The sequence below is a fragment of the Tarenaya hassleriana genome, unplaced genomic scaffold, assembly GCF_000463585.1.
Source record: "Tarenaya hassleriana unplaced genomic scaffold, ASM46358v1 Cleome13, whole genome shotgun sequence".
Taxonomy (NCBI): Eukaryota; Viridiplantae; Streptophyta; class Magnoliopsida; order Brassicales; family Cleomaceae; genus Tarenaya; species Tarenaya hassleriana.
This window is the reverse complement of record NW_010963495.1, coordinates 321,037-347,649: the sequence shown is the minus strand read 5'-3', so window position 1 is coordinate 347,649 and position 26,613 is coordinate 321,037. Positions and strand designations below refer to the sequence as shown.

The 26,613-nt window shown below is 33.4% G+C and overlaps 5 protein-coding genes across 7 annotated transcripts; 4 read left to right on the top strand and 1 right to left on the bottom strand.

Annotated features, from left to right (window-relative positions):
* Positions 1 to 436: 436 nt before the first annotated feature.
* LOC104807211 (cysteine-rich and transmembrane domain-containing protein A-like) lies at positions 437 to 2,247 on the bottom strand. The gene is made up of 3 exons (XM_010532398.2): positions 2,082 to 2,247; positions 1,515 to 1,704; positions 437 to 722 (listed from the first exon to the last, which is right to left on the bottom strand). The coding sequence occupies exons 1-3, from the start codon at positions 2,122 to 2,124 to the stop codon at positions 677 to 679; spliced, it is 279 nt and encodes a 92-aa protein (XP_010530700.1). The 5' UTR covers positions 2,125 to 2,247; the 3' UTR covers positions 437 to 676.
* Positions 2,248 to 10,658: 8,411 nt separating this feature from the next.
* Positions 10,659 to 12,014, top strand: LOC104807210. Its single transcript, XM_010532397.2, has 4 exons — positions 10,659 to 11,154; positions 11,243 to 11,329; positions 11,418 to 11,491; positions 11,600 to 12,014. Exons 1-4 carry the CDS (start codon positions 10,753 to 10,755, stop codon positions 11,607 to 11,609), a joined length of 573 nt encoding a protein of 190 aa, XP_010530699.1. The 5' UTR covers positions 10,659 to 10,752; the 3' UTR covers positions 11,610 to 12,014.
* A 3,778-nt stretch (positions 12,015 to 15,792) lies between these two features.
* LOC104807209 lies at positions 15,793 to 17,986 on the top strand. The gene is made up of 4 exons (XM_010532396.2): positions 15,793 to 16,297; positions 16,399 to 16,623; positions 16,875 to 16,940; positions 17,587 to 17,986. The coding sequence occupies exons 1-4, from the start codon at positions 16,121 to 16,123 to the stop codon at positions 17,740 to 17,742; spliced, it is 624 nt and encodes a 207-aa protein (XP_010530698.1). The 5' UTR covers positions 15,793 to 16,120; the 3' UTR covers positions 17,743 to 17,986.
* Positions 17,987 to 20,865: 2,879 nt separating this feature from the next.
* Positions 20,866 to 24,160, top strand: LOC104807207 (inositol-tetrakisphosphate 1-kinase 2). 3 transcript variants are annotated; one of them, XM_010532392.2, is made up of 10 exons: positions 20,866 to 21,514; positions 22,262 to 22,343; positions 22,439 to 22,471; positions 22,704 to 22,824; positions 22,906 to 22,998; positions 23,077 to 23,196; positions 23,284 to 23,460; positions 23,571 to 23,626; positions 23,714 to 23,798; positions 23,895 to 24,160. In XM_010532392.2, the coding sequence occupies exons 1-10, from the start codon at positions 21,243 to 21,245 to the stop codon at positions 23,984 to 23,986; spliced, it is 1,131 nt and encodes a 376-aa protein (XP_010530694.1). In that variant the 5' UTR covers positions 20,866 to 21,242; the 3' UTR covers positions 23,987 to 24,160. The 3 variants fall into 3 exon arrangements, with proteins under 3 accessions (XP_010530694.1, XP_010530695.1, XP_010530696.1); XM_010532393.1 differs by having other exon boundaries at positions 20,870 to 21,514; positions 22,713 to 22,824; XM_010532394.2 differs by lacking the exons at positions 20,866 to 21,514; positions 22,262 to 22,343; positions 22,439 to 22,471 and adding an exon at positions 22,478 to 22,586.
* Positions 24,161 to 24,249: 89 nt separating this feature from the next.
* LOC104807208 lies at positions 24,250 to 26,536 on the top strand. The gene is made up of 6 exons (XM_010532395.1): positions 24,250 to 24,342; positions 24,467 to 25,256; positions 25,375 to 25,450; positions 25,645 to 25,820; positions 25,932 to 26,007; positions 26,140 to 26,536. Exons 2-6 carry the CDS (start codon positions 25,212 to 25,214, stop codon positions 26,466 to 26,468), a joined length of 702 nt encoding a protein of 233 aa, XP_010530697.1. The 5' UTR covers positions 24,250 to 24,342; positions 24,467 to 25,211; the 3' UTR covers positions 26,469 to 26,536.
* The last annotated feature ends 77 nt before the right edge of the window (positions 26,537 to 26,613 follow it).

Genomic DNA, 26,613 nt, shown 5'->3' with positions numbered 1-26,613 from the left:
ATACTTATACTTTGCTATTTTGATTTCAAAGCATACCCTTCTTCCGTTGTGATCCTGTAGCCTATTTGACTATAAATTTATTTATGATCACACTCATTCATTATGTTCATATATTATATATCTCACTAATCATTTGATAAAAAAATTTATAAATTTAATGTTATGACCAATATAACCAAGATTAAATTTCTGGTCACATGGATCATATAGTCACAGTTGGTGGAGGATATGCTTTGAAAAAAAATAACAAATGCAGGGTATTTTTTATATAATACCATTTTTAGTTGAATCTTTTCTTTTATAAACCAAAAAGCTGTCTGATTTTGGATTATAATCTTTTGCCCAAACATTGGAAAAAAATCACTAAATAAATCAGTTGTTCGTTTTGTTTTGTTTTGTTTTTTAAATAGCAAACCAAAGAAACAAAAATGCCAACTGGGAATAACAAAAGTAAATTGATGAAAAGAGCAAAGTCGCAATAGGAAGTCTCCGCCACGATTTACATCCCCATAATCAAATCCAAACCATCATCGGCCACAGAGAGTCTTACTTATCAAGGAGATAGCGTTAAAATAAACGACAAGAGAAATAAATCAAGATCCACCAGCAATCTCTGTCTCCACGAATCAGTTAATGTTTTTTTCCTTTTTTCTTTCTGGGATGGCTGGGTCTCCGATCAGAAGCAGGCATCCAAGAGACAGCAACAGCAGAGAGCAGCAAGGCTGTAAAAAAACATCAATCGATAACCAAATAAGAACAGAACAATGGTTTCGTAAACCTCTCATGCAATCCATCATGTCGTCGCATAATGTATTAGCTTTCTTAACTATGCTGAGGCCCCAAAAAATGAGAAAGATGGTCGAAGATGCTACAATGCAGTTGGTCATGCAGGCTTCGACCAGTACAAGTCTACAAGAAACCAATCAAGATGGATCCAGTTTTTATGGAACTACGACAAGCACTCAAGCTTCAATATGTATCTATGAAATCACTCAAGATTCACAATTTCGAGCGAGAGAAAACGTTGACATTAAGCAGTCCCAGATGAATCAAACACGTGTTAGCTCTTCACAGGCAAAGAAAATCATCAGATTAACCAAGAAAACAGAGAAAAAAAGTCTTCACGAAAAATCTCCATTGAAAAACTCAAGCAAGGGAGGAAGAAAACAAAAGCAATGACCAAAAGGACCCGTCTTTTCCTGTTTATGATTAACCCAAATCAGGATCGCGTTACCAAGTCACTCCGAGACAAGGAAAATTTCAAACTTTGATTAAAGAATGTCTCCTGAACTTTCCCTTTCCTCGAGATCCAAGTAGTAGAATATTCAAAGACAGAAAAAGTCCACAACCCAATGTTCTTTATCCTCCTCAATCAAAAAGCGGATAGGTCCCAACAATCACACATATTGCACAGACAAGCAGACAGAATATGTTCTCATGGACAGTGATTCACGAACACGAATATACATACATTCGAATAAAGTTTAGTCAATAGATGCATATATACAGCTTACCATCCTTCTAGAAACCCAGGACTGCTTTGTTGGTGCTGTTGCGGCGGTGGCGGCGGCGGGTATTGCGGCGCGTACGGCGGAGGGTATCCTTGAGGAGGGTACCCCTGAGGAGGATACCCCTGGGCATAGCCCTGCGGAGGATATCCCGGCGGCGGGTAAGCGTCCTTCGCATATCCCTCCGGCGGATAACCTATTCCGGGTAAAGCAAAAACCACAAGGATTCAGATCTCACCGCAACCAAACAGGATCAGAGTAACACACACAATCCAACAGCAGAAATTGCACGCCAAACTATCAGATCTCGAAATTCCATCGCTTCAAACAAACATGCAGTGATTTGAAAGGAAAAACCAAAAATAAAAACAGTTGAAAAAACTGAATATAATTTAGAAAAGAAAAAAGAAGAAGAAAAAACCGGATCAAAACCTTAAAGCATGAGTTCACGAAGGAGATCATTCGACGAAGACACGATACAAACGAGGCAAAACTCGAATTGGAACCAAAATCAAATCAGAATCCAAACCGACAAGCAAACGCAGAATCAAACAGAAGAAATCGAAAACAGACCTTGAGGAGGAGGGGCACCAACAGGGGGCGGATATTGACTCATCGTTCCTTCTACTACACTCTTCTTCTTCTTCTTCTTCTTCTTCTTCTTCCTTCGTCGATTTCTCCCCCTCTCTCTACCTCTTGCAGAAAATATCAAACATAGAGATTTCAGAGATATATGTTATATATTGTCTCTTTCTTTTTTCTTTTTTTTTCCTTCTAAAAAAAGGGTTAAGCCTCACCACGCTGCCAACTCGCCAGGGAGTAATGATCCGTTCAGATCTTGACACGTGTTCAGATCTCGGATCGTGTCGTGGCTGGATCGGATTTGTTAACTGATTTCAAAACAAACGCAAAGATGAAAAAAGAAACTAGACTAAAAAAAAGTAACTGTCTTTTTAAAAAAAAAACAACGACCAAACTTTGATGATTTAATCTGTAATATGAATATAGCTTTGTTAATAAATATCAAAATGTATTATTTTTGTATTATATAAAAAAGAAAAATGAAAAGATTTTTAAAAGTACAGATACAACCGAATCTGACGTATTAGCATGTGAAGGACTTCCCCTTTTTTTTTTAGAGATAAGGAAGTAAATCCCAAATTTCTATTACAAAATAATATCTAGATTTAGCACATATATATATATATATATATATAAACTTCAATGGATGGTTTACCAAATTTTGCATAAAATTATTTCTTAAACATGATATTTTTTTAATGATTGATAACTATTTTTTAACTAATTCATAAGATATGTCAACAATTTATTTAACCCCAAAAAAACAGATATGTCAACAAAAATACGATATTCTAAGTAGGAACCCACCTAGGCCCAAAAGATATAATAATAGCCCAATGAAAAACTTCTAATGGGCTACCTCAAAATCAAATATAGGCAAAACAGCATATAAGAATAAAGAGCCCAATTAACTTAGTTGTTACTTGGGGTCCAAGAGGCCTAGGCCCAATTATTATAATAAATTATTGTATTCGTATAATTTGATCAAGGAAAATCGCCAACAAAAACCCTCCACAAAAAAATTATATACTTATTTTATTACCAAAAAAAGTTTGTACTTATACTTATTCATCGAAAAATCTTTTACTCTTGAAATATTAGACAAAAAGACCCTATACTTTTTTATTACCTAAAAAACCCTATACTTATAACTTATTCGCTGAAATATACATGTATTTTATAAATTCTAACAAATAAACTTCTAAACACAAACACCCAAAAAATACGGTAAAAAATCTATTCGAACCTAACTCAACCGATATATACCCGAAATGAATCGAACCGATTAAAATTTCAAATCTGAAATAACTGTATTTATTTAAATACCATATTTTTTTAAATAACCGAATCCAAAATAACTGAATCTAAAATAATCCAGATTGGATTTATATTAGTCAAATTCGGTTCGGTTATTTCCTGATCGGTTATTTCGGATTTGAAATATTCATATCCAATATGGTATATTATTTTAATCGGTTTGATTCGGTTCTGGTATATATCGGTTGGATTAGGTTCGGACAGATTTTTTATGAAATTTTTGGGTGTTTGCGTTTAGGGGTTTATTTGCTAAAATTTGTAAAGTACAAGTATATTTCGGAAATAAGTTATAAGTATAGGATTTGTTTATAATAAAAAAAGTATAAGATTTTTTATCTGACATTTTAAGAGTACAAGATTTTTTCGGCGAATAAATATAAGCACATGATTTTTTCATAATAAAAAAATATATGGTTTTTTATCGACATCTTAAGAGTACAAGGTTTTTTTGGCGATTTTTTCTTTGATAAATTGTTTAAGCCTAATATTGCCTAGTAAAAAAATATCACCTGAATTCGATATCTCGTAAGAAAATACGTCATTAAATTAGAAATCAAAATGAGAATATATTCTTAGGACGGATAAATAAATGTGTGTTTATGTTTCCCCAAAAAAATAATATTCCCTCATTTTAGTTTTAGTTTTAGATGACGTTTTGAAATCATTTTTTGTTTTAAAATAAATGAAGTTTTGATATTTTCTATGTATTTTTTGATACTTTTTCCAAAATTATCCTTCATTAATAATAGGTAATTACAATATTGTATGAGTGAAAAAATAAAGATATCATAATTAAACAATGATATTTTAGATAAAATTTTATTTTTCTTAATATACACGTTGAAAACTAAAACGTCAAATAAAACTAAACAGAGAGAGTAGATCACATATATCTTTACCATATATCTTTACCAGCTTTTAATATATATCCTTTTATCTTAATTTGTATAATATTTAGGATAACAAAATTCTCGACCATACGAACTCAAATTATTTGTTGTAATTATGTTCTTTAATATAATTTTTAATTTGTAATTCTATCTAAATAGTTTCTATATAGTATCCTTTTAAAAAATGTTTGCCGATAGACATCAATTGATATCTAAAATTTTCATATATGAATATGAATATCAAATTATGATATTCAATTGGTCGAGTATTATATTTTTTTCTATCCAAACAACATCATCAACATTTGGATTAATTTATATATTTTGTTAATAGAATTCCGATTAATTTTTTATTAAATTAAAATTAAAATTTAGTTCACCAATTCTATTGTTTTATAAAATAAAATAAAAAACTGCTCGTTCAATAATTTCTGGAAAGAAATGCACCACTTTGCTGGATTTTTCAATCATTTATGAATGAAACCGAAACACTCGAAAATCAAACCGCTGGGAAATGATTAGAGAGGGGGACAGGAGGGGCGACGCGTGGGGACAACGGTGGCGCGTGGGGTACACGTATGAGTCCGTACGTTGTACTTTTCGCTACTTGACAAATTCGATATGGGACCCACAATGGTGTCCAAAAGCCAGCTCATCATCATCCTGTCTGTCCCCCTTAGCTGTGTCTCCACCTTACTATTTACGTCATGGGCCTTCACCCTTTCTTGTTCCCCACCGCTATTAATTATCAATGTCGTGAAGAGAGAAAAAAAAAGAAGATAATTTCATCTTAAAATTATGTTTTTTCGATCCAATTAAATCACATTTCGTCCAAATTATTATAGAAATTCTATCCTTAAAGGAATGGTTTTGTAATTTTCGACGCATAGAGGCATTGTCTTTTTTGTATTATTCTGTTTTTTTATTGCATTTTAAATATTAGTTTCCCAAATTATTTATTTCAAGGTATTCACATTCATATCCAAATGCCCAAAACCCTTAGGACTTGGTCCGTTTTTTTTTTCCTCACTTTTTTTAATTATAAAGAGCATTCTTTCATTGAAACTATGATTGGTATTGTTATGTTTATGTAAGCACAAAAGCTACATAGCATCATCAACAAACCCTAGAAATGAACAAAACATTAGCTTATACGAACGGATGAGCATTTTACTCAGAATATAATTCAGTGGATCATGAATCGACCAGTAAATATTTTGTTCTGTTGTCGCCTTAGCAATGACGTGGAATTTCCAAATGCTAAATGACAATATGAAAGGTCGATCGCATCCGTAGTTTTCACGTATCCGTTTGAAGAAAATCGGATAAATTTTCGGGTAATCAAAGGAGAAGATGGCTTAGCTATAGCTTGGTCCCGTAACTAATATATAATATGGTCGCCAAATTATTGGGGGAGAGAGGTTTCAATCATTTAAAAGACAAAAACTATAACAAATATTGGGTACAAAACTCATAGAAGGTTGGAGGGGGACCAAAGTCCCCATGTGGAGTATTAATGTCTATAAAATAAGAATCTATCCTGTTCTTATTTTGTCAACTTTGAATTATTTACATCATGGACTCCCCTCGCTACACAACGAAAAGCCGAGATCGTGATTATAGACTATATCCGAGTGGTTAATGCCCTTTGGATGGTTTGGCGTCTACCCTTTGTGGATAGATTCTAATTAGTCACACCCACATATATATATATATATATATATATATATATATGTATGTATATATGGTAGGTATATTTGGGTACTTTGAATGCTTAATGTTCAATGTATTGTCTTCTTAAAAAGTTAACTTTCATTTAATCACGCCCATTTCCACCAATTCAAAAGCAGTTTGTGTACGTACGTGTATAACCAATAAGATCATGTATTCGAATGATTTAATTTGAATTCCAACTTAATTGAAGGCATATCCGAATAACTTCAAATCCAAATTTATTAGTCTCGACCTCGAATTAGAATACTCGGGTTATCCAAACGAATAACGACTACATTATTTTGAACTTTTTTTTTTACCATACAAGTTCCATGTTGTGGTCTATATATATTTATATAATAGTAGTGATTGGGAATTTATATGAATAAAAACTACATCAATGTTCATTGAATATATATATATATGTCTTCGTTCAGCTTATCCGATTGCAAAACCAACTGGATTAACACAATGTCCGTACTGATTAGAGACATGAGGCCGACTATTAGGTGGTAATGGGCCCAAGTATTAGGTGAAACACCCATAATTAGTGGTTTAATTATGGTCCATATCTATATCTATATATTATAATATTATATTGCCTTTTGTTTTCTATTTTTGTCTTTTTAGCTACATTATTGTAAAGATATTTATTAATGGCAATCATATCGACTTCTCTTTTTTGATTAATTTGTTTGGATTTGGGACACACAATGATATGAATGGCCATATTCCATAAGAAACACATGTCTTTTTAATTGCAATATATAAGCCACAAAAATTTGGACTGACTTCTAACCGTGTGAACAACTTGATTTTCTTCCTACATGGCCTTTTAATGTAAATACTATATAACTAATCGCTACACCGAAACTAGAATACCATCTAAATCTATCGTAGTCAATCTTCATGGAGGAAAAAGCATATATATTGTTCTACTTGGTGTATACTATATAGTTTTTCCGTAATGAAAATATCTTAATATTCCAATCAAACATAATAACGTGGTCTGTCGCGGATCCAAACCGTCACGTGACGAACGGACCATATCTCAAGAAAGTAACCCAGTTTTTGGTTATATTTTTAGAAATGTGGATGAACATTGTTGGTTCGTGACATGGATCTTGTGTGGGTCTTGTCTGTCGTTATATATTGTGTTATATTGCTTTTGTATTTTCCATGCATGCATGCATGCATGCGTGTAGCGCTTGGTTTTCTTCTTGCTATGGAATGATAAATATTCAAATGTAAATCAATCATAGATATAGTTTTGGAAAATCAGATAGGCTCATTTTTGTGAAACTTAGGCAAAGTAATACATATATTTTATATATATATACATATATATATATCGGGTATTATTTATCATGCTACAAATTTCAGGTCATAACAATCAATGATCTTATTTTTTTTTTTGGTTCACACTTCCGTGGGGCTCATTGGGAAATAGCTAAAAACGAGGAAAAGCGAAAGAACACATGAAAGATGGGAAGATCGAAAATTCGCATAGGAAGCATAACCACAGAGAGAGAGAGAGAGAGGATCACAAAATGACACATTTAATTTAATTTAATTTGAGAAATTAATCCTAAGTGCCACAAAAATTAGGTCGAAGTGCGTGTTGTTGCACGTGCGCACATGTGTGAATTCGTTGAAGCTTGCGTATTTCTTATATGTGCACACGTGCCCACATGCATGCGTGATCTCGTTCGAAACCCAAAAGCAAATCCAAATTCCATTCCAATACATACATACATACATGCATATATTAATATATGCCATGTGTTGCATATACTTCTAGAACATATAATACTTCTACTTGAAGTCCCAACTAGAGAAGACCTTAATTATTACACTAGGAAAGCATTGGCAGTTTAATAGTTCGGATTCGATATTATAATGAAATTTCGATGTCATTGAATTGCACGACATCTGATATATAATGTCGAATCTCTGAATTTGATCAAATATTCAGATGTGTTAATATTTCATGTAAGAATCAAAACTATATGAAAAAAAATTCACGTTGAAAGAATAATAATAACCGGAAAATGTAGGTTAGTGGTTATACGTTTTTTTTTATATCAAATGAGAAATAGAAATTCAAATATGAATACTCACAAATTTAAAAATATTAATTCATAATGACCACATGACTTATTTTTTAATTTAAAATGAAACATTACAACCGTCTGATTATATGAAATTGTGACATAGTATATATTGAAGATTATAGGGAATTTATATTGAAAATAATAGAGAATTTGAGTTTATATATTATTATAGTTCTTAATTAGATTGGATTTTTTATGGTATTATAACCTATATTTTTCTATGAGATTAATTAGGAGTGCTAGTAAAAAATCTATATGGTATATTTAATAACAATGATACTATTTTTTATTTTACATTTTGTAGCGGTATATAATTAATTAATATCATGCAATAAATGTAAGATTATAGGAGATTATATATTCTATGTAACTTGAACATTGGTGCCATATGGAGAAAAAAAAGATATAATATATTTGTTCTATGTATGTAAAAATTATTGCGAAATTCCAAGTGAATTTTTTTGTAGATATTTAGGTGAAAAAATAAGATAATTGCAAATGGGATTATTAAATGTGAAAGAAAAGTGTAAAAATGTGAGAGAGCATGTGATATCATGAAAGCTTAGTCAATGGACCGTCGGGCTATTCCTCACCACTTGTCTATAGGAGCGGCTTTGACCCATGCATGCACCATCTTACTCCAAACCATTCCTAATAAATATAAAATTTATATAAATAATTATCACATAAATTTGAAATTAAATGAATAATTCATAATATATTATCCACGGGATTAATCCCCGAGAGAAGTTTTGTAAGATATGTCACGTGGAAGTTTGTACTTTGATGATGTTGCTCCCATTTAATTTACATATTTTGCATAAATAAAAAATATTATTTATTATTGACACAAAACATTCACAAATTGTTATTGTTAATATATTTGAGAAAATGTTGATAGCCGAGTGATCTCAAAATTATATTTCATAGTTTTTTTTTTTAATTTATAGGATGTTTCTCGGATTATATATACCAATTTATAAAAACGAAATAAAGATATTTATATATTTTTTCCCCTTTGAAAACTTTGTTTTTTTAAAATGTTCATCAATTAATGAACTGATACATTATATGATCAATTTTATACATAGTGATTTTACCGTTTCCGAATAAATTTACAAAAATAATGAATTTTTTTTAAAAAAAATAATTTTTAAATTTGTTAATAGTCAGTTTCAAAACTCTATTTAAACGGATATATGGGTAATTTTGATAATGTTTGGAGTGTCGAAGACAATAAAACTAAAACAATTATTAAAACCGAAATTTACAATTGAAAGGGAAAAACGACATAGTATTAATTCAAATCATACGTAAGATTATCTATTTCGGTAACGATCATCAAAATTAATTTTGGGTCCAAATGATTAAATCTATAGTGATTGATATTGCACCAAAATTAGAATGGAGCGGACCACACAGCCAACCCAACATGCAATAAAGTTGACAAATCCCAACTGAAAGAACAGCGAATACATGTCCAAAAGCACCATCGAAGATTCGGAAATATTCTTTCTATGATACATTTATTTAAAACAAAATATAAAAAGTAAATAAAATTACGACATTTTTGTATGCTTTCTTAAATTAAGAGGCTTATTTTTTGGTCCCGAATTTAAGAGAGCTGTACATATACTATAGATTGAGTAAGTAGTTATTATATTTAACAAAAATCCAAAAACTTGAGGTTAAAAAAGTTTTTTTCCCAAAAACAAATATGTCATTACTATTAAATAATTTTGTTGCATGAATAAAATTAAAAATAATATAAGAATGAAATAGATAGTTAAAAATCAAATATAAGAATAATTATATTAACCCCCATTTTCTTAGTCTTATTTTTCTCTTTACGTAATATATATGATCTTTTCGTCACCTTCATTGAAAATGATTGTCACACTTGGTTATGAAAATGATTGTCACACCCTAAAATTTTTGTAGATTCTTTTCTCTTCCATTTTTGTATTTCGAGTTTTTGTTCACATGTTTACATTTTTATTAATCAAACTATCACATAAAAACGTTAATACATAATTAATCTCTAATTAAAACATATCAGCATTTTAACACTTTGGATTATTTTTTTTTTCTTTTTAAAGAAGGATAACGTAGGTCTTATTTTTTAAAAAATTGAAATTATCTTTTTAAATCTAGTAAGCTTTGGTACACCCCCAGCTTCCTTTGCACCCATTCTTAGATCTTACATTATAAAATGGCATACTATACAAATAGGAATACTAAAATCCATAAAATATAATTAATAAATATCTCTAATTTAGGAATGCTTTATAGATTATTTAAAAGAAAATAAAATAATGTGAACCTAATCTTATTCCATACACATGAACACAGATAAAGACCAAAACTAGCTGAGTCCGTAATCCGTTTTACAGTAACCTGAGTGCACAAGTGAACAACAATGAATAAACAAATACAACACATGTACATACACAGATACATGTATACATATATATATGTTTATATATAGACATCAATATAGATATAAACAGAGGGACAGTTCACCTCTTCTCACACACACACACACCCCCCTCCTCCTCCTTCTCTGTTTTGATTTCTAAGGCAGAGAGAAAGAAACCCAGAAAACACCACGAGAGAGAGAGAGAGAGAATGTTGGGTTCTTCAGAAAACAGCAGTGGGTGCGAGTCCGGATGGACTCTGTACTTGGATCACTCTGTTTCTTCACCAAACCCATCTCGTTTCAGAGAGATCACCAATGGGTTTGGCGATAAGAGAAGCAAAAGCCGAAAACATTGGGGAAAATATCATTACACAGATGAAGACGGCGACGAGGATGATTTGTCAATGGTGTCCGATGCGTCGTCGGGTCCACGGAACTTGGCCGAGGACGAAGCATGTGATTACAGCAACGGGTTCAAGAGAGAGACAGCGAAGAAGATCAGCGTTCGTCCTCAGAAACAGAGCAAGAGAGAGAAGAAAGGAAGGGAAGATCCGAAAATGGCTTCTTTTCTCGACGACACTGCCAGCTCTCCCTTCTTCAACTTCCCCAATGCATGTTCCTTCTTCTCTTGTTTCGATTCAAAGTTTTTTTTTTTTGGGTTGTCTAAATCTAAAAATACCCTTTTGTTTAATGTCACAGAGCAATGTCGGCGTTAACCATATGGAACAAGGCTCACTGGAAAGTGCCTTGGATTACTCGCAAGGCTTCTCTGCAACTCACTTTCAGGTCTCTCTCCCTCTCCCTCTCTCTCTCTCTCTGTTCTTGTTCACTCTGCTTTCGATCTCTAACTTTTTTTTTTCTCCTTTTTTTTCAGGGAGCACCTGCATTTCAAGAACAATATGGTTTTCTCCAGTCCTCGTTATCTGGAAACCAGATTCAAAATAACCAGTTAAGTACATTCGATGATTGAATCATCGTTATAAATTTTTACATGCTCATATGTACATAGAAACGAAACGTATCTTATAGAAAAAAAATACACTTTTCATTGAACAGGTGGTTTTAGCGCGAGGATGAACCGCAACGGAAGAGTAATTTCCGGCAACCTTAGTATCTATTGTTTCGGATTTACAAAACTTGGATCCAATGAAGAGTCGAAGAGGAGAGGAAAAAAAGGGTCATAGAGATTATACAAAAAAAATCCAGAAAGGAAAGAAAAAAAAAAAAAAGAGGGTCGCCGGAGAAAGAAGAGAAGGCGGAGATATCGGAAATGACCTTTTTGCCCTTTTGTACTCTCTTCTCTTTTTTTTTTTGCATTTTTTTTTATCGTTTCTTGATTTGTAGTTCATTTTTTTTTTTTGGTTTTACATGAGAAACATTAAATCGGAAATCGGTTTTTTCGCCATAGTTCGTGTATGGATATTAGACAGAAAATTATCGTTTATGGTTAATAAATATGGCACGTTATTTAGTTTTTTTTTTTATGTATCTCGAAGAAAAATAAAATACCCAAGATGCCATTGGTTGAACTTATTGACGCTCTTGATTTTATTATGGTTCGAACAAATATAATTTATTTTAATGTTGTGTTGTATATATTCTTGGACGTGTAGAAAGATATAATTATTTCAAATAGAGATTTATTATTTTCGGGGTCACGGATTGGTGAAAAGAGTGAGAACCTATAACTTGTATATTTTTTTAACAAATAAATAAATAAATATTGTACGCATACGCACAATTAGTACGTCTATTGCTCTTTTTGATCGAACAAATGTTTGAATCCATCGACGAGAGACAGATGTCATTTGGCAAATAATTTCCATAATTCATTACGGCCCAACTAATTCATTCAAGTAGGCAACAAATACGTGTACGAATATGCACCTAACTCCGATGCCAAATAAATACGCTATCATTATTATTATTATTATTAAAGAATTAGAAAATAGATAAATAAATAAGATACGATTAGGTGAGATTTGAGTATCTAATTCGTGAATCCCTCGATCTCTCTCTCATGTAAGAGACTAATAACATGAAGACGAAAACCACATTGTCTCCTGTGACTCCGACAACATGGTCGCCGTTCTAATCCTCTTTTACCTTTTTTATTATTTTTTCTTCTAATTTGTTAATATTCATTATGATATTTTTTAAATTTTATTTATTTTGCATGATGATCAAAGTGCCAAAAGTTTAATTATGGTTCACCTAAACCAGTACGATGAAATTCTTGATATTCCATGTAATCAATGTTTTCAGATTTGATACATTAGATTGATATAACTATCAACACACAAAAAAAAAGTTGTATCCATTCAATATGATTTTAATTGTCCCGTTTTAGATTGGAAATCTTGTTGCAAAATAAATTATTGCATTTTTTGTGATTTTTCGCAGTTAAACATATATATATATATATATATATATATATTGTTGGATATGTGTGTGATATGTCAAAAAAAAAAATTGTTGGATAAACAATAATAACATTTTTAATTTTAAAATACCCTGAAAGATCTCTGACTGGAAGGGACATGGCCCCCATTATTCAGATAATCTCCTCTCTCTTTGTCTAATTTACAAAGCCTCTTTCAAAAAGTTATTTAATATATTTTATTTTCTATTTCCAGTAATAACAGATAAATTTATTTCTTTTATAAATGACGTGTCTTCTATGAAACTTCCATTGAGCTCGGTGCCTCATGTTATATAGTTCGGTGACGTGTCCTTGTCTCATAAATTATTGAACCTTAGTTCATAGAATTATTGGTTGTACACTTATGGTTATACTATATATATATATATATAACCCCGATGCATTTTTATTTAAATATTTGTTGGTTGTCCAAACTGTAGAAGATAAGCACTTGGAGAATTTAGGATGCCAAAGTTTTCAGCTCTAAGCACATGAACACCAATTTAATTAAATAAATTGCTATATAGTATGTTTGATTAATCAATGAATTTATTTATTTATTTGCTTTGGTGGTCTTTCACACGGTCAAACTAGTGGATACCAAAAAATAATGTTATTTGAACATAATATAAACCGAATTATAATAACAACTTGAAACTAATTAGATAATAAAATTTGAACATATTATTTTAATTTTAAAAATTTATTGAAGAACCATCGGATCATATTTTTTTAGTTTTTAATCCTAGATATTTTTTTTCCCATGAAACTCGTTTTCAATCATTTTTAAATAATGATTTTGTGTTTGAGGTCACTCAACGAAAAATTTCCTCAAACAACATTTCATAGGAGATTAATTAAGATCAAATGTTTAAACGCTCTTTACTATTGCGCATTATTGAAAATTTATATAACCCTAGAGTTTACACATTTTTTTATATTTTCGATTTAATTTTACATTACCGCGATCTTTACCTAAAAAAACTATGTCAGAATTTAAATAAACAACATAATATTTTTTTTTAGTGGAACTCGTGATACCGTAATTAAACCTAAACGAAATAGCAGACATAACAACATCTACATTTTTAATAATTTGTAAATGTTACGAAATTAAAATCTAAAAATATTTTATTTGGTCGTGTACATATCAAAGTATGACAAAAATAATGGGCGGAGAAACTGAGAGGGTATGGGCGTATGTTCTCTGTGTTCCACTGTGATATAATATTGTTCTTAAACAAAACGTCGAGTAAAATAATGTGCTTATCCAAAACCCAAAAAAAAAAAAAAAAAAAAAACACTCGGGGGTTGTCTTTTGTTTTCAAGCCTCCCTCTGATTCCGCCATGCCATTTCTGTGAAACGATGTCTTTCTTTGAAGAGACAAAAGACACGCAGCAGAAGAAAACCCTAATTAGGGTTTTATTTTTTTATATAAAATAAAAATGTTTTTTTTTTCCTCCTCTTATCTTCTGCATGCATGTGTTTGCCGACCAGAAGTGGTTCAGTAGCTCAGTGTTCGTGCATATGCTCTCTCTGTTCACTTTGTGTTGTCTGCTGCTGCTGCGACTGATGATGATGATCCATCCAATGCGCTCACTCAACCTCTCTCCCTCATTTACACACTCCCTTTATCACTCTTCTCATGAATTTAATCTATTCTGCCATACATTTATTTTTTTTATTTTTTTTTGGTAACGCGAAAACTCAGCCAGTGTTATTCGGACACGGTGATAAACTCACCGACTCCACGTAATAGTCTACAAACCACGTGAAATAGTGATACGTTCGCTGGAGAGTGGAATCGAACCCCATAACCTCTTAGAGAATCGTAAACTCTTTTACCCGTGCACCAGACCCCAAAGTGTCGGTCATATATTTATTCCTTGTCCACGACCCAAAAAATTGAAATAATTATTGTTATTTATCGTTATAATAATATCACTGTTATGTTATAATTGATCTATTCTTATCAATAACAAGCCTATGCATTGCGAGAATTAGCCATATTTCCGTGGTAAAATGCGTACTTTAGGATCGGTTTGTCGTTTTTTTCCCGCCGGCGAAAATATATGTTATCATGACAAAAAAAAAAAAAAAGTCGCGAAGTTAAATGCACCCATCGAATTGAAGAGACTTGGAAATGGAACCGAAGAGTTTAATGGGCCGATCTGACCCAACACCGGCCCAAGCCTAATCCGTAGGGCTTTGACAAAAATATTCGATTTTTGGGTCTTAGTTTTAATATAATCATATTTTAAGATGAATTATTGTTCCTCTAATAAATACCAATAGGGTTAATTTTTTTTTGTCAAATTGATGAATAATTTTTATTCTCACTCTCGCGGTCTGGCCCTCGTCGAACATTTTAAATATTTGTAAGATATTCCAAATTCAGGATATCGACAAGAAAATCGAAATTCGGATATCATTGACAATAATTTGAAAATCAGAACCCATTAGTGGGTGGTCGATTGATGAAAGGGTGTTCTCTAAGTTTCGGTCACCAGTTCGAAACTAGTTGGGAAGGGAGGGATGTATTTAAGGTGTTGCTCTCTAAACCCTTAAGTATACTTGACTGCTTCCGAGTATGAGGGGATGTAGGTTGGGTCGAAGGTCCGGTAAACCTCTCCATTATCCGGAAAAAAATTTGAAAATCGGATGAAACACTAAGAATGGAGTCATTTTAAATTAAGAGCCGGGTGGCCCAAATCCTAGAGAATTCGAATTTACAAACCCTAATACTGACCAAAACATGCCATAATCCAACTTTATCTTAAAGGCCTACGATCAAACTTCTAATCTAAAAAACCAGCTTCGCCCAAAAGACTCCAAAAGATCCAAGACTCGTCATCTTCATCAACATTGTCGGAAAACCTACACGAAAGCCCAGAACGATGCCTGTAATAATCCAGGGTGAGGCCCATTTACGTGGTTTGGTTGCCTCGTGGATCTGATGTTCGTAGCTGCGTGATCGCTGACATCAATGGCGATGCTGTAAGATACGAAAAGAAAAAGAAAAGAGGAAAAAGAGAGAAAGAGAGAGAGAGAGAGAGAGAGAGAGATCAACAAAAACATCAAAGGGAGAAAAAAAAATCTGGATTGAAAACTTTTTTTCCTTGCTTTTGGGTCTGATGCGCGAGTGACGAACACGATGCCATTTTCTTCCTCCCTCTCATGTTTATCTTCATCGTCTTCTAACTCTTTTCTATCCCTTCAAGCACGATCTCGCGTTCCCTGCATCTACAATCCCCAATCCCTAATTTTATCAAAACCCCGCTATTTCGCTTTGCCTCTTCTTGCTTCGAGAAGACCCCGCGATTTCATCGATGTATGTTTCGCCTTATAGCGCCGGTTCTGTATGTATAGGTATATATATTCATGCGTAAAGTTTTCAACTTTTTTGGGTTTTTTTTGGTGGGTTCGGAACAGGGGAGGGATGATCTTGTGGATGATCCGAGGAATTGGAACCGCAAGGTCAGACCAGAGTATGTGTTCGATGAGGATTACGATGGGGAAGACGATGATGGTCAGGAGGACGAGGACAGGAGTTTGGATCTGTTAGTTCGATTTGTCGAAAATGTGTTCAGAAAGATTTCGAAGAGGGCGAGGAAGGCAGTGAGATCGGTTTTGCCTGTTTCGATCTCCACGAAGTTGGTATGTTTCAATCCAACTGTTCGATCGTGTTGAAGTTGGAGTTTGTTCTGTACAAATGGTGATTCAAGTCATGGGTTTAGAAACTGTAGGAACATGATTCTATATTTCCGAAAATTCTTAGGAAAGTGAAGCAAAAGCAGCAAACTTTGATTTGTAAATACATATGAACATCTACCTCACGAAAGATTTCAGAAAGCTTAGTTATCTCCATATCAAATTAGCAGGATCTGACTGTTTTTGTTTCATTTCAGGTGGGTTTTTCAGTTAATGGAGTACTTATTCTAGCATTTTTGTGGATTTCGAAGGCGTTCCTCGAGGTAATATGCTTCATATCATATATGTCCTCTGCTTAAACCTCTATCCATCAAAATCTACATACGATACGATGCCAACGATGTAGTATGAACTAGGAAGGTGGTTCAGTTTTCTTAGCATGTTTTAGATGCCCTTGTATCAATTTAGCTTCTATAGATCCATGGATCGTTATGATTGCCTGTGCCAACCACTTGGACTAAGAAGCTTTCTTTAAGTCGAGAGCTTTGCTCGTTAGTTGCAGCAAATTCTGTTATCTTATGCTTTTGTCTGTTTAGATTGATGGGTCGGAGCAGAAGAGCATATTATGTTTGTCTGCCATCAATTCAGACATTAGAGACTCTCTTAAAGCTCGGAACTTTGTCGTTGATCGCTGCTTATTGAGCATACGGTTCCAGTAGAAATGGAAATTGATGCTTAGGAATGTCAAACGGAATACAAAATATTGAGAACCAATTCAGGATCTTCTATCCTTTAAGAATCTAATTCTCTTGACCGAGCTAGTTGGACTCTGTTGATTTCGGGTTTTTAGTGCTTTTTGAACGCTTGAGCTTATGCATCTTAGTAGATACTATCGAAATGCAGAGCGTATGTATATATACAAACGAGGGTTTACTGACTCGGGTTCGGGCTGGTTACCGAAAAATGCAGGTGGCTTGCGCCCTCGGGACTATCGTATTCACGAGCATTTTACTCATACGTGGATTGTGGGCCGGTGTAACATACATACAAGAAAGCCGTAGCAACAACATGAATGAACTCGGTAACGACCCGAGTGCTTGGAGCAGGGTTCAGCCCGTTTCTTGAGCCCCGTTTTTCGGGAAAATACTATCGTCAGCGACGGGTAATAATCGCAAACTAGGGTTTATAGAGATGTCTTTCTGTGGGATCTTATTTGCAGGTGAAAATGGATAAACCTGAGAATGGCAGATGCCATTAATTTCTCTGTTTGTGGTCTGTACATTAGGAATCAAATTAAGACCATTTTGGATCAGAATGGGCTATAATAAGTTCATGAAATAATCTTTATATCAAATCTTATAAAACTTTATAATTAGATTCAATGAAAATATGATATTCACTTTTTAGTTGATTGTATTTTGTATAACCTATAACCCGAATAGCCACCCCCTAGATGAATAGAGCTTTGCTTGGATTGTTTGTCCTCTATATTTGGTGCAAGATCACAAAAGCTATTAAGATAAATATGTCCATGTGGATAACTTCTCGTGCACTTTCTATTGGAGACAAAACACATTGAGCATGCATATTCATATATTATAAAATATATTCAAAATGGACAAATATAACCCTAACTCCACCATGCATGTATGTATGTACCTCATATATATATATATATTGAAAAAAATAAATACCTTTTTTTTTTTAATGAAAATGCTAACATTCCATGAAGATTGCATTTGAACAAACCAATTGAATTGTTTCCATTATATTAGACCGAAAAAATAAGTTCCTATTTGGACAAATATCAGGGTTATAAAACATCATAAACATAATGCAATAACCGTTTTTTATAAGAAAAAATCTCCAAAAAAATATCTAAACTTGTCAATTTTATAAAACTTAAATTTTAGTTTTTATCAAATAAAATTCTAATTTCATTTTTCAGTCGAAAATAAAACTGATTTTTATAATTGTTGTAATTTTTAAATCTATATGTTGACATCGTATACCGGTATCCTATGTATCAAGATAATATTTTGACAATATTTGACACGTTATCATCTATTTCTGATATCGATGTGTCACGTCAACGATGAGTTTAAAATGATAACTTTTATAAAGTTTAGGTTTATTTATAACTCAATAATATGTTGAAGTTTTATTTGATAAAAACAAAGTTCAAATTTTATTTTGTAAAAAATAATAAGTTCACGTATTTCTTTTAGATTTTTGCCTTTTATATCTGTCATATAAAAATTAGGAATATTGATGATTAAATAAAGCAGGAAAAATAATTAACCTAATATATTTTATGGACAAAGGAAAAAGGATTCGAGAAACAGGGCATTCCTTGTTGTGCCTAACAAAGGAGAGGAGAGCATATTCTCTCTGCATGTTGGCTAAAGTTATATATTCTTAAAAAAAAATTGGAAAGTAGATTATATTTATATTATGAGCTTTATATCACACATATATATATATATATTGTACAGAACTTTATATTATATATTATAAGTTGGAAATCTACACAACATTTTGATTTTTATATATACTTATTTGTTATTTGGATGTGAACAAGATCGAGATTATCCCCCACACATGAAAATGAAAATAAAAATAGGAATATATTTGGCATCCACCACAAAAAGATCTGCTTTCCATTTATTCTCATATTTTTTTCATAATATTATAATTTTTCAAGTGGAAGCTCCATTTGTTTTTTTTGTCTTTGCAATATGTCTCCACAATTAAGGAACGTTTGCTTTTGGTTGCTGTACAAATTTTCTTTCTAAACAATAATATGCCATCATGTACGGTAATAAGATGAAGAGTTACAAAAATTTAAAAGGAATTAAAAATTAGAATTACAAATATTATAAGAACATTAAAATAATAATAATATGGAATTTTATTTTAAATTATAATTGATTATAATTTCTTAACTTTATTAGAATCTTTTAAATTTCATATAAAGCATATCTTTCTGTAAATTTTAATTGAAGTTAGTTCATATTATAATAAATACAATATATTAAAAATTATTCTAATTTCATGCCATTTAATGGAAAGTAAAGAATGGATGATTTGATATTTCTTAATAACAAAAATAAAATTTCACACAAAAAAAACAAGAATAACCATAATGTTACAAACAAATTGTACAATGTGAATATTTTCAAACATTTATATGTATTTAAGCATTATTCTTATGCATTGATAGAATATTAATGTCATCATCGTTGACCGGAATGTATAAAAGCTCATGACACTGTTTGATTCTATCTTTAATGGTTGACTCACAAAAGAGTATATATTAAATGAGATTGAAGATATGAAAACCAATGGCATAATCCTTTAAATTCCAAAATTTGACTATTTTTGGTATAATCTGTGACGAATATTTTTCGAAAACATTATGAACAATAATATAAAAAATGTATATATATTGTGAAATTTGTTTATTACAGGGGAAAAATGATAAAAATTATTTTGGGATAACATATGAATTTTAAAATTATAAATTTTTATTCAGTTGAATTTAAAAAAAAAAACATTATTTAGAGTTCGATTGTTTGAAAGTTTATCGTTAATAAAAAAATAATCATTTATTCGGTATCAGTGATATATATGTGTATTGTTTTAAATATTGGATTTTTGGATATTTGAAATTTAAGTTTTAATAGAGGAATACAATATATTTGGATTCAATTCAAATTTGTATAATGCGAAAAATTGTGGTTCTGCGATCGGAATGCTTAGAGAGCAATTGATTTTGGAAAAATATTCCAAAATAATATAATACAACTTACTTGGATTGGATCTTACTTTAAGAATTACATTTAGATATTAATATACAATATATTATTTTTTCCTCCATATGTATATAATATGTTTTTACACCACATTTTTTTAATATATGGATTTTTACCCCAAACAAATGTGTGGATGGGTTACGTGGACATTTAGGAGCACCTGTGGGTCGGATTTTGGATCTTACTTTAAGAATTACATTTAGATATTAATATACAATATATTATTTTTTCCTCCATATGTATATAATATGTTTTTACACCACATTTTTTTAATATATGGATTTTTACCCCAAACAAATGTGTGGATGGGTTACGTGGACATTTAGGAGCACCTGTGGGTCGGATTTTAAAAAAAAAATACCCGAAATTTTCAAAAAAAAAAAAAAAAAAATTTAAAAAAAAAAAAAAAAAAAAAAAAAATCGGCGAAGGTTCCAAAACGGCCATTGCACACACATCTCTTCTGGCTTCCCTCTCTCTATAAATATTTTGCTCTGAAGCCTAAATCTCTCTTAACATTTCCCATCTTCCGATTTCTCTCTTTTCAGTAAAAATTCCTCCTTTTTCTTATTCGCCGTATCAATTTCTTCAATCTCCCTCTCTTCTTTCTCTGTGCGATTCCACGCCTCTACTTATACCTATACATATAGAGGGACGGAGTCACCTCTCTCTCTCCCTCTCTCTCTCTTGTTCTCGCTTTGGAAGACTGTGCGCGATGCTAAAACCCGACTGCTTCATGTAGTTGTAGACAGAATCTTTGGAGAAATCTTTAAAGAATCTGCCTTTTTGTTCATTTCTTTCTGGGTCTGTTAATGTCAGGGACTGGTGCTTTCAGCGAAATAGAAACTGGGAGATTGAGGGGAGGTTTGGGGATCGCGTGCAATTTAGGGTTTTTATGCGGTGGATTTGGGGATTTAGGTATGGTGGTGCCTGAGGCCGAGGGAAGTGAGAGAGAAGTAACCGATACGCCGTCGTATCAAGAGCAACAGCAGCAGCATCAGCAACAAAAACTCGTTGTTGGGTATGCTCTGACCTCCAAGAAGAAGAAGAGTTTCTTGCAACCCAAGCTTGAAATTCTCGCTAGGTATATGGAAAACCCTTGTCTTTCGGGTCCTAAAGTTTCAATCTTTAACTATCAATAGCTGCCTAATTGTACTGCAGAATTTCCACTTCCTAGAACAATACCATTTGATGTGCCTTTTCTTCTTATCCACGTGTGACTCTGATTAGTGGGTGTTCCATTTGACCGACAAATTTTTTGTTTTCCAAATTCGACATTTTGGGCGAAAGATTTGGTCCTTGTTTCGTTGCTCTTTATGGCTGGTTTTTCCTAGATTCTTCTTTGGAGGAACTTGCTTTGTCGATTGCCATGTTTTTGTCTACAACCGGCTCTTTGCTTGGACTTGATAGCATATGCCTCTGCCTATGGTATCAGGAATCTTTTTCCTTATCTCCCTTGTTTCTGTGGGAATATTCCTTTATATAATCCTTTTGGGTTGGTCTCCATTGAGAAGTCAATGTTTTGGATAATGATTTTTGAGTTTTAAAAAAGTTAAATTCCTTGTTCTACTTAAAATATTAGTTGCCTTGATTTCACAGGAAAGTGGATTCTTTGACACTTTGCTCCTGCAGAACACTTCAAACAAAGATTTAATAATTCAGGAGAATGTTTCTTTTCTTGCATATTCCGAGTTCATTGATCCTGTAGATAGTTTTTGCTTCATTTGACACTGGTTCTATGACTTGGGTCGGCTCTGTACATCTCTCTGGCTATTCAACTATCATTGTTTTTGCGGTTTAGCTTTCATTTTTTTCCCTGTGTTCATCGTAGGAAAAAGGGCATTTTCTTTGTGGCAATCGATCAGAACAGGCCACTCTCTGAACAAGGTCCATTTGATATAGTTTTGCATAAGGTTTGTGCTAAATCTCAAGAGACACTTCTGAGAATGCAGTAATAGGAGCATTTTTATCTGTATGTCTAATAATGTAATTGGTTTTTCCCTTGCAGTTGTTGGGAAAGGAGTGGCAAGAGGCAATTGAGGTGTCTCCAAGCCGTTCTAACGTTTCCGTATTGTTTTTTCAATTATCGAACTGAAAATCTGAAATGTTGCTTTTTTAGAGAAACGTGTTGTTTTCGTTTGAACCAAACGGATCAGGTGAACAGAGTTTAATTCTAACAGATCAAGTGGTGTTTGAAACACTTCTGTCATTTATGTTCATGTGAACATAAGGAAAGAGCTCATGGTTGTCTTTGTAAAATCTTCTGCTTGAAGGATTACCAGGAAAAACATCCAGAAGTGACCATCCTTGATCCTCCAGGCGCAATACAGTGCATATATAATCGACAATCGATGCTTCAGGGTGTTGCTGATCTGAATCTGTCGGACTGCGGCGGTAACTTCTAAAATTTATATTTCACTTGAGTCCTTTGAGCTAGCGCTTTCCAAATTCCAATGTTTTTGGCAATCTTTGCAGGCAAAATTCGTGTTCCAAAGCAAATGGTTGTTCTGAAAGATGCAACATCTAGTGCTGATAGAGTAGCCGAAGCCGGGCTAAAATTTCCACTAGGTACAGATCTTGGGAAAACAAGTTCTTTATATATGGCTACAACTTCTTCATATATTTTCCTTTGTTTTACTTGTTCAGTTGCAAAACCACTTTTGGTTGATGGAACTGCAAAGTCACACGAGTTGTTCTTAGCATATGACCGGTTCTCGCTTTTGGATCTTGAACCCCCACTTGTCCTTCAAGAGTTCGTGAATCATGGTATTGGGTTTGTAATACTTTTGCCACATGTACAATACCATACCATGGATCATCTGATGTAATCCCATCCGGTTTGTATGCCTGAAGGTGGAGTTCTCTTCAAGGTTTTTGTGGTCGGTGAGATTATAAAGGTCGTGAGGCGGTGTTCTCTACCCAACGTTAGTAATTGTGAAAAATCCAAAGTTGCCGGTGTGTTTCAATTCCCGAGGGTTTCATCTGCTTCGGCTTCTCCAGATGATGCCGAATTGGACCCTCGTGTTGCTGGTGAGTAATATGGTTATACTTCCCTCTTCCTCTCCCATGATGAACATATTCTTAATTTCATATATTGTGTATCATAATGGATATATATATATATATTGTTGCTGCTGCAGAGTTACCTCCTAGGTCTATGCTCGAGAGGCTTGTCAAAGAATTAAGAACCCGACTGGTACTATTCTGCTAAAAAGCTGGTTGAAAGAGCTGTTTTTGAGCGTTTCCGAATGTTAAAGTCTGATTTTTTTGGCGAGTTTTGTAGGGACTCCGATTGTTCAACGTAGATATGATCAGAGAACATGGGAGCAGAGACGTGTTTTACGTCATCGACATCAACTACTTTCCTGGAAAGTGAAACTCTCTGTTGCATTCTCGAACCTTCTCTCACTCGATACCCAGAACAAAGCAGATAATAAAGATGGGTTTTTTTGTTTCGGTTGCAGGATACGGGAAGATGCCAGAGTACGAGCAGGCATTCACGGATTTCTTCCTGAGCCTGGGGCAAGCGAAACTTAAGAAGAGACACTGTAAATGAGAGCGATGTAAATGTCGGAGGATTCATCACCATAGTTGGTAACTCTTACCTGCAAGCTCAATGGGAAAAATAATGTTTCCGTTCTCTCGATTTATAGTGATTTTCAGTGTACAGAGAAAGCTTGATACCAAATGCAACCCAGGCTCTTGTTCAAGCAAGTTTTTTTTTTTATTAGCATTGAAAGCACATCTGAGGAGTAAAAGACTTGCTAGTCTTTGCTTCTGCAAGCTGTCTTTACAGTCTCTGCCCCTCTCTCTCTCGTTTCTAGTGTTCCTTTTGGTTCTGCAAACGGGAAAATTAGAGGAAGAAGATGAAAAGTGGAAGCTTTTCAGATGAATCAGACACTCTGTATAACGGTAAGATGTGAAGGACATGTTTCAAGATTTGGTTCTTGGAAATTTCAAGAATCTTGAGTTGATGTTGCATAACAGTTACAGTACCAAAGAGGCTCATACATTAGCTTCACTTGTCTGAAATCAGTTTGGGTCTCAGTGGGGCACGCTTCTCTCGTTCTGCCACCATCGGTTTCTGTGTCGAGATTCAGAGAAGAAAGCCTTTCTCTGACGGGCACTGGTTCGGAAGCAGAAGCAGCGAGGTTCGGCACGACTGGTTTCCTCGGAAGTTGGTGAAATCTTGGCCGAGACTTCATGCCCAGGTCCCTCTAGATTGATATGAACCGTGCTGGAAGGCGAATCACCGTTTCCTGATTTGTCCTCGTCGTTTTCTTTCTGTTGATTTCTGTTTCAACCTCCTGCTGCAACTCGGGAACTTCTTCTTCTTCTTCAGAAGAATGTGTCGGATTCTTTCTCTCCTTTGCTCCACTCCCCACTTCTGGTCATGTTTCCTTGTCTTGGCCTCGATCGATCTCATCATGAATCGGTTGCCTTCAGCATCTTCTCAGATGAAATTAACTGTGGGTAATTTTTATAAAACAAAAGATCAAACTTTAAAATAATTAAACTGAAACCCAGAAGCCACCAAAGTCTAAGATATAGCAAGCTGAACACACAAAAGGGAAAAGTTCATAAATGAAACACTGTGAGATTTAGGAGAATAAATTTCCTTTTTCTAACCACAAACATGAATCGTTTCCTTTAATTTTCTTTAAAGAAATGGAAAACAAAATATACGGAAATTAGTGGTAAGAACAAAAAAAAAAAAAAAGACTTGTATGCCTATTTCCATGGATCTGAGATTCAAGCATTAGGGCAAAAAAAACAACTCGATGGAAAAAACTGTGGAGTTCGCAGAATCAGCAGCTGCACCAATGGTGAGCCTCCTTTGTTTCTTTACGTTCATATACACACACATATATGTATACATACGTGTGTGTATATGTATATGATTGTTGCTTAGCCCTAACCATTTTTTCTTTTGGTGTGGTTAAGACAAGTGTTTTGCTTGTGAAGACTGGACTCCCTGGTTGGCAAAAAATCCTGATGAAGGTGTTTGAGGACATTCAAGGTGAAACTTCCATTCGAATTCGCTTCTTTTTTAGGGTCGGAACATTATACGACATTCCAAAAACATGTTACACCCCGACAAGATCTTTGTAACGTTTTTTTTTTGTTTTGTTTTTGAACAAAGGCTGCTTTTCTTATATCTTATCTGAAAAGAGAGATTAATGAACCGAATGAATGTATCATATATGAATGAAGGTTTGCAGTTCACGATCGACGCGCCAAACATGTTGATGTATCTGTCGGGTAAAGTCGATCCTCTTGTCATCATCAAGAAGCTCAAGAAAGCGAAAACTCACGCTGTCCTCTACCGCATCGATTACGGCTACGAAGAGAATCCTCACGATCCCCGAAAACCGACCGATGATTTCATGGTCCTGCCATATCTCTTCTTGTTATTCGCATAATAATAACGTCGGTATTCGAATATTTAGACCGACTAGCTAACGGTATATATATATGTATGTATGATCGTTGTGTATCAGAGTTGCACATTCCATGTGAACACGGAAGACGGTGGTTGGTTTAAGAAGCTCTTAGGAGCTTTGAAGACCGTCCAAGGTAAGAGGTCGAAGTCATAATTAAGTTTCTAATAAAAAAAAGATAATTAAATGATGTTTTTTTTTATTAATTAATGTTACTAATTAACCTATCCACTAATTAAAAAAATAAACCCTAATGTAAACTTGTAAGGTGTGTCGTTCACCATAGACGCAGCATCTCAGCTGGGTTATGTCTGTGGGAACATAAACTCAGGAGTGCTGATGAAGATGATTGCAAAGGTTGGCATTGAAGTTTACAGAATCGACTATGGATTCCGACCTAATGATCAAAAACCGAACCAATTACTGATCAAATCCGAACCCGAACCCGAACCCGTTTCTAGGAATGAAATGGATAAGAAACCGAAAAAGGCCGCAGAGACGAGAACCGAAGTTGTCACTTCACCAAACCATCGATCCAAGATTAAGCCTCGAAGTTTCGGAAGATTTTTGGTGCCAAAGTTTCTTTGGACCTCATGAGGTGTGTATCTTCGTTCTTTAGAAGTGATATCTAGGTTGAGTTATATCTCTATGCTTAGATATTTTATATTAGGTGACTAGTATATTTTTTTTTTAATAAAGATTGTATTTCATATGCATAATTATGTAATATTAAACTTTGATT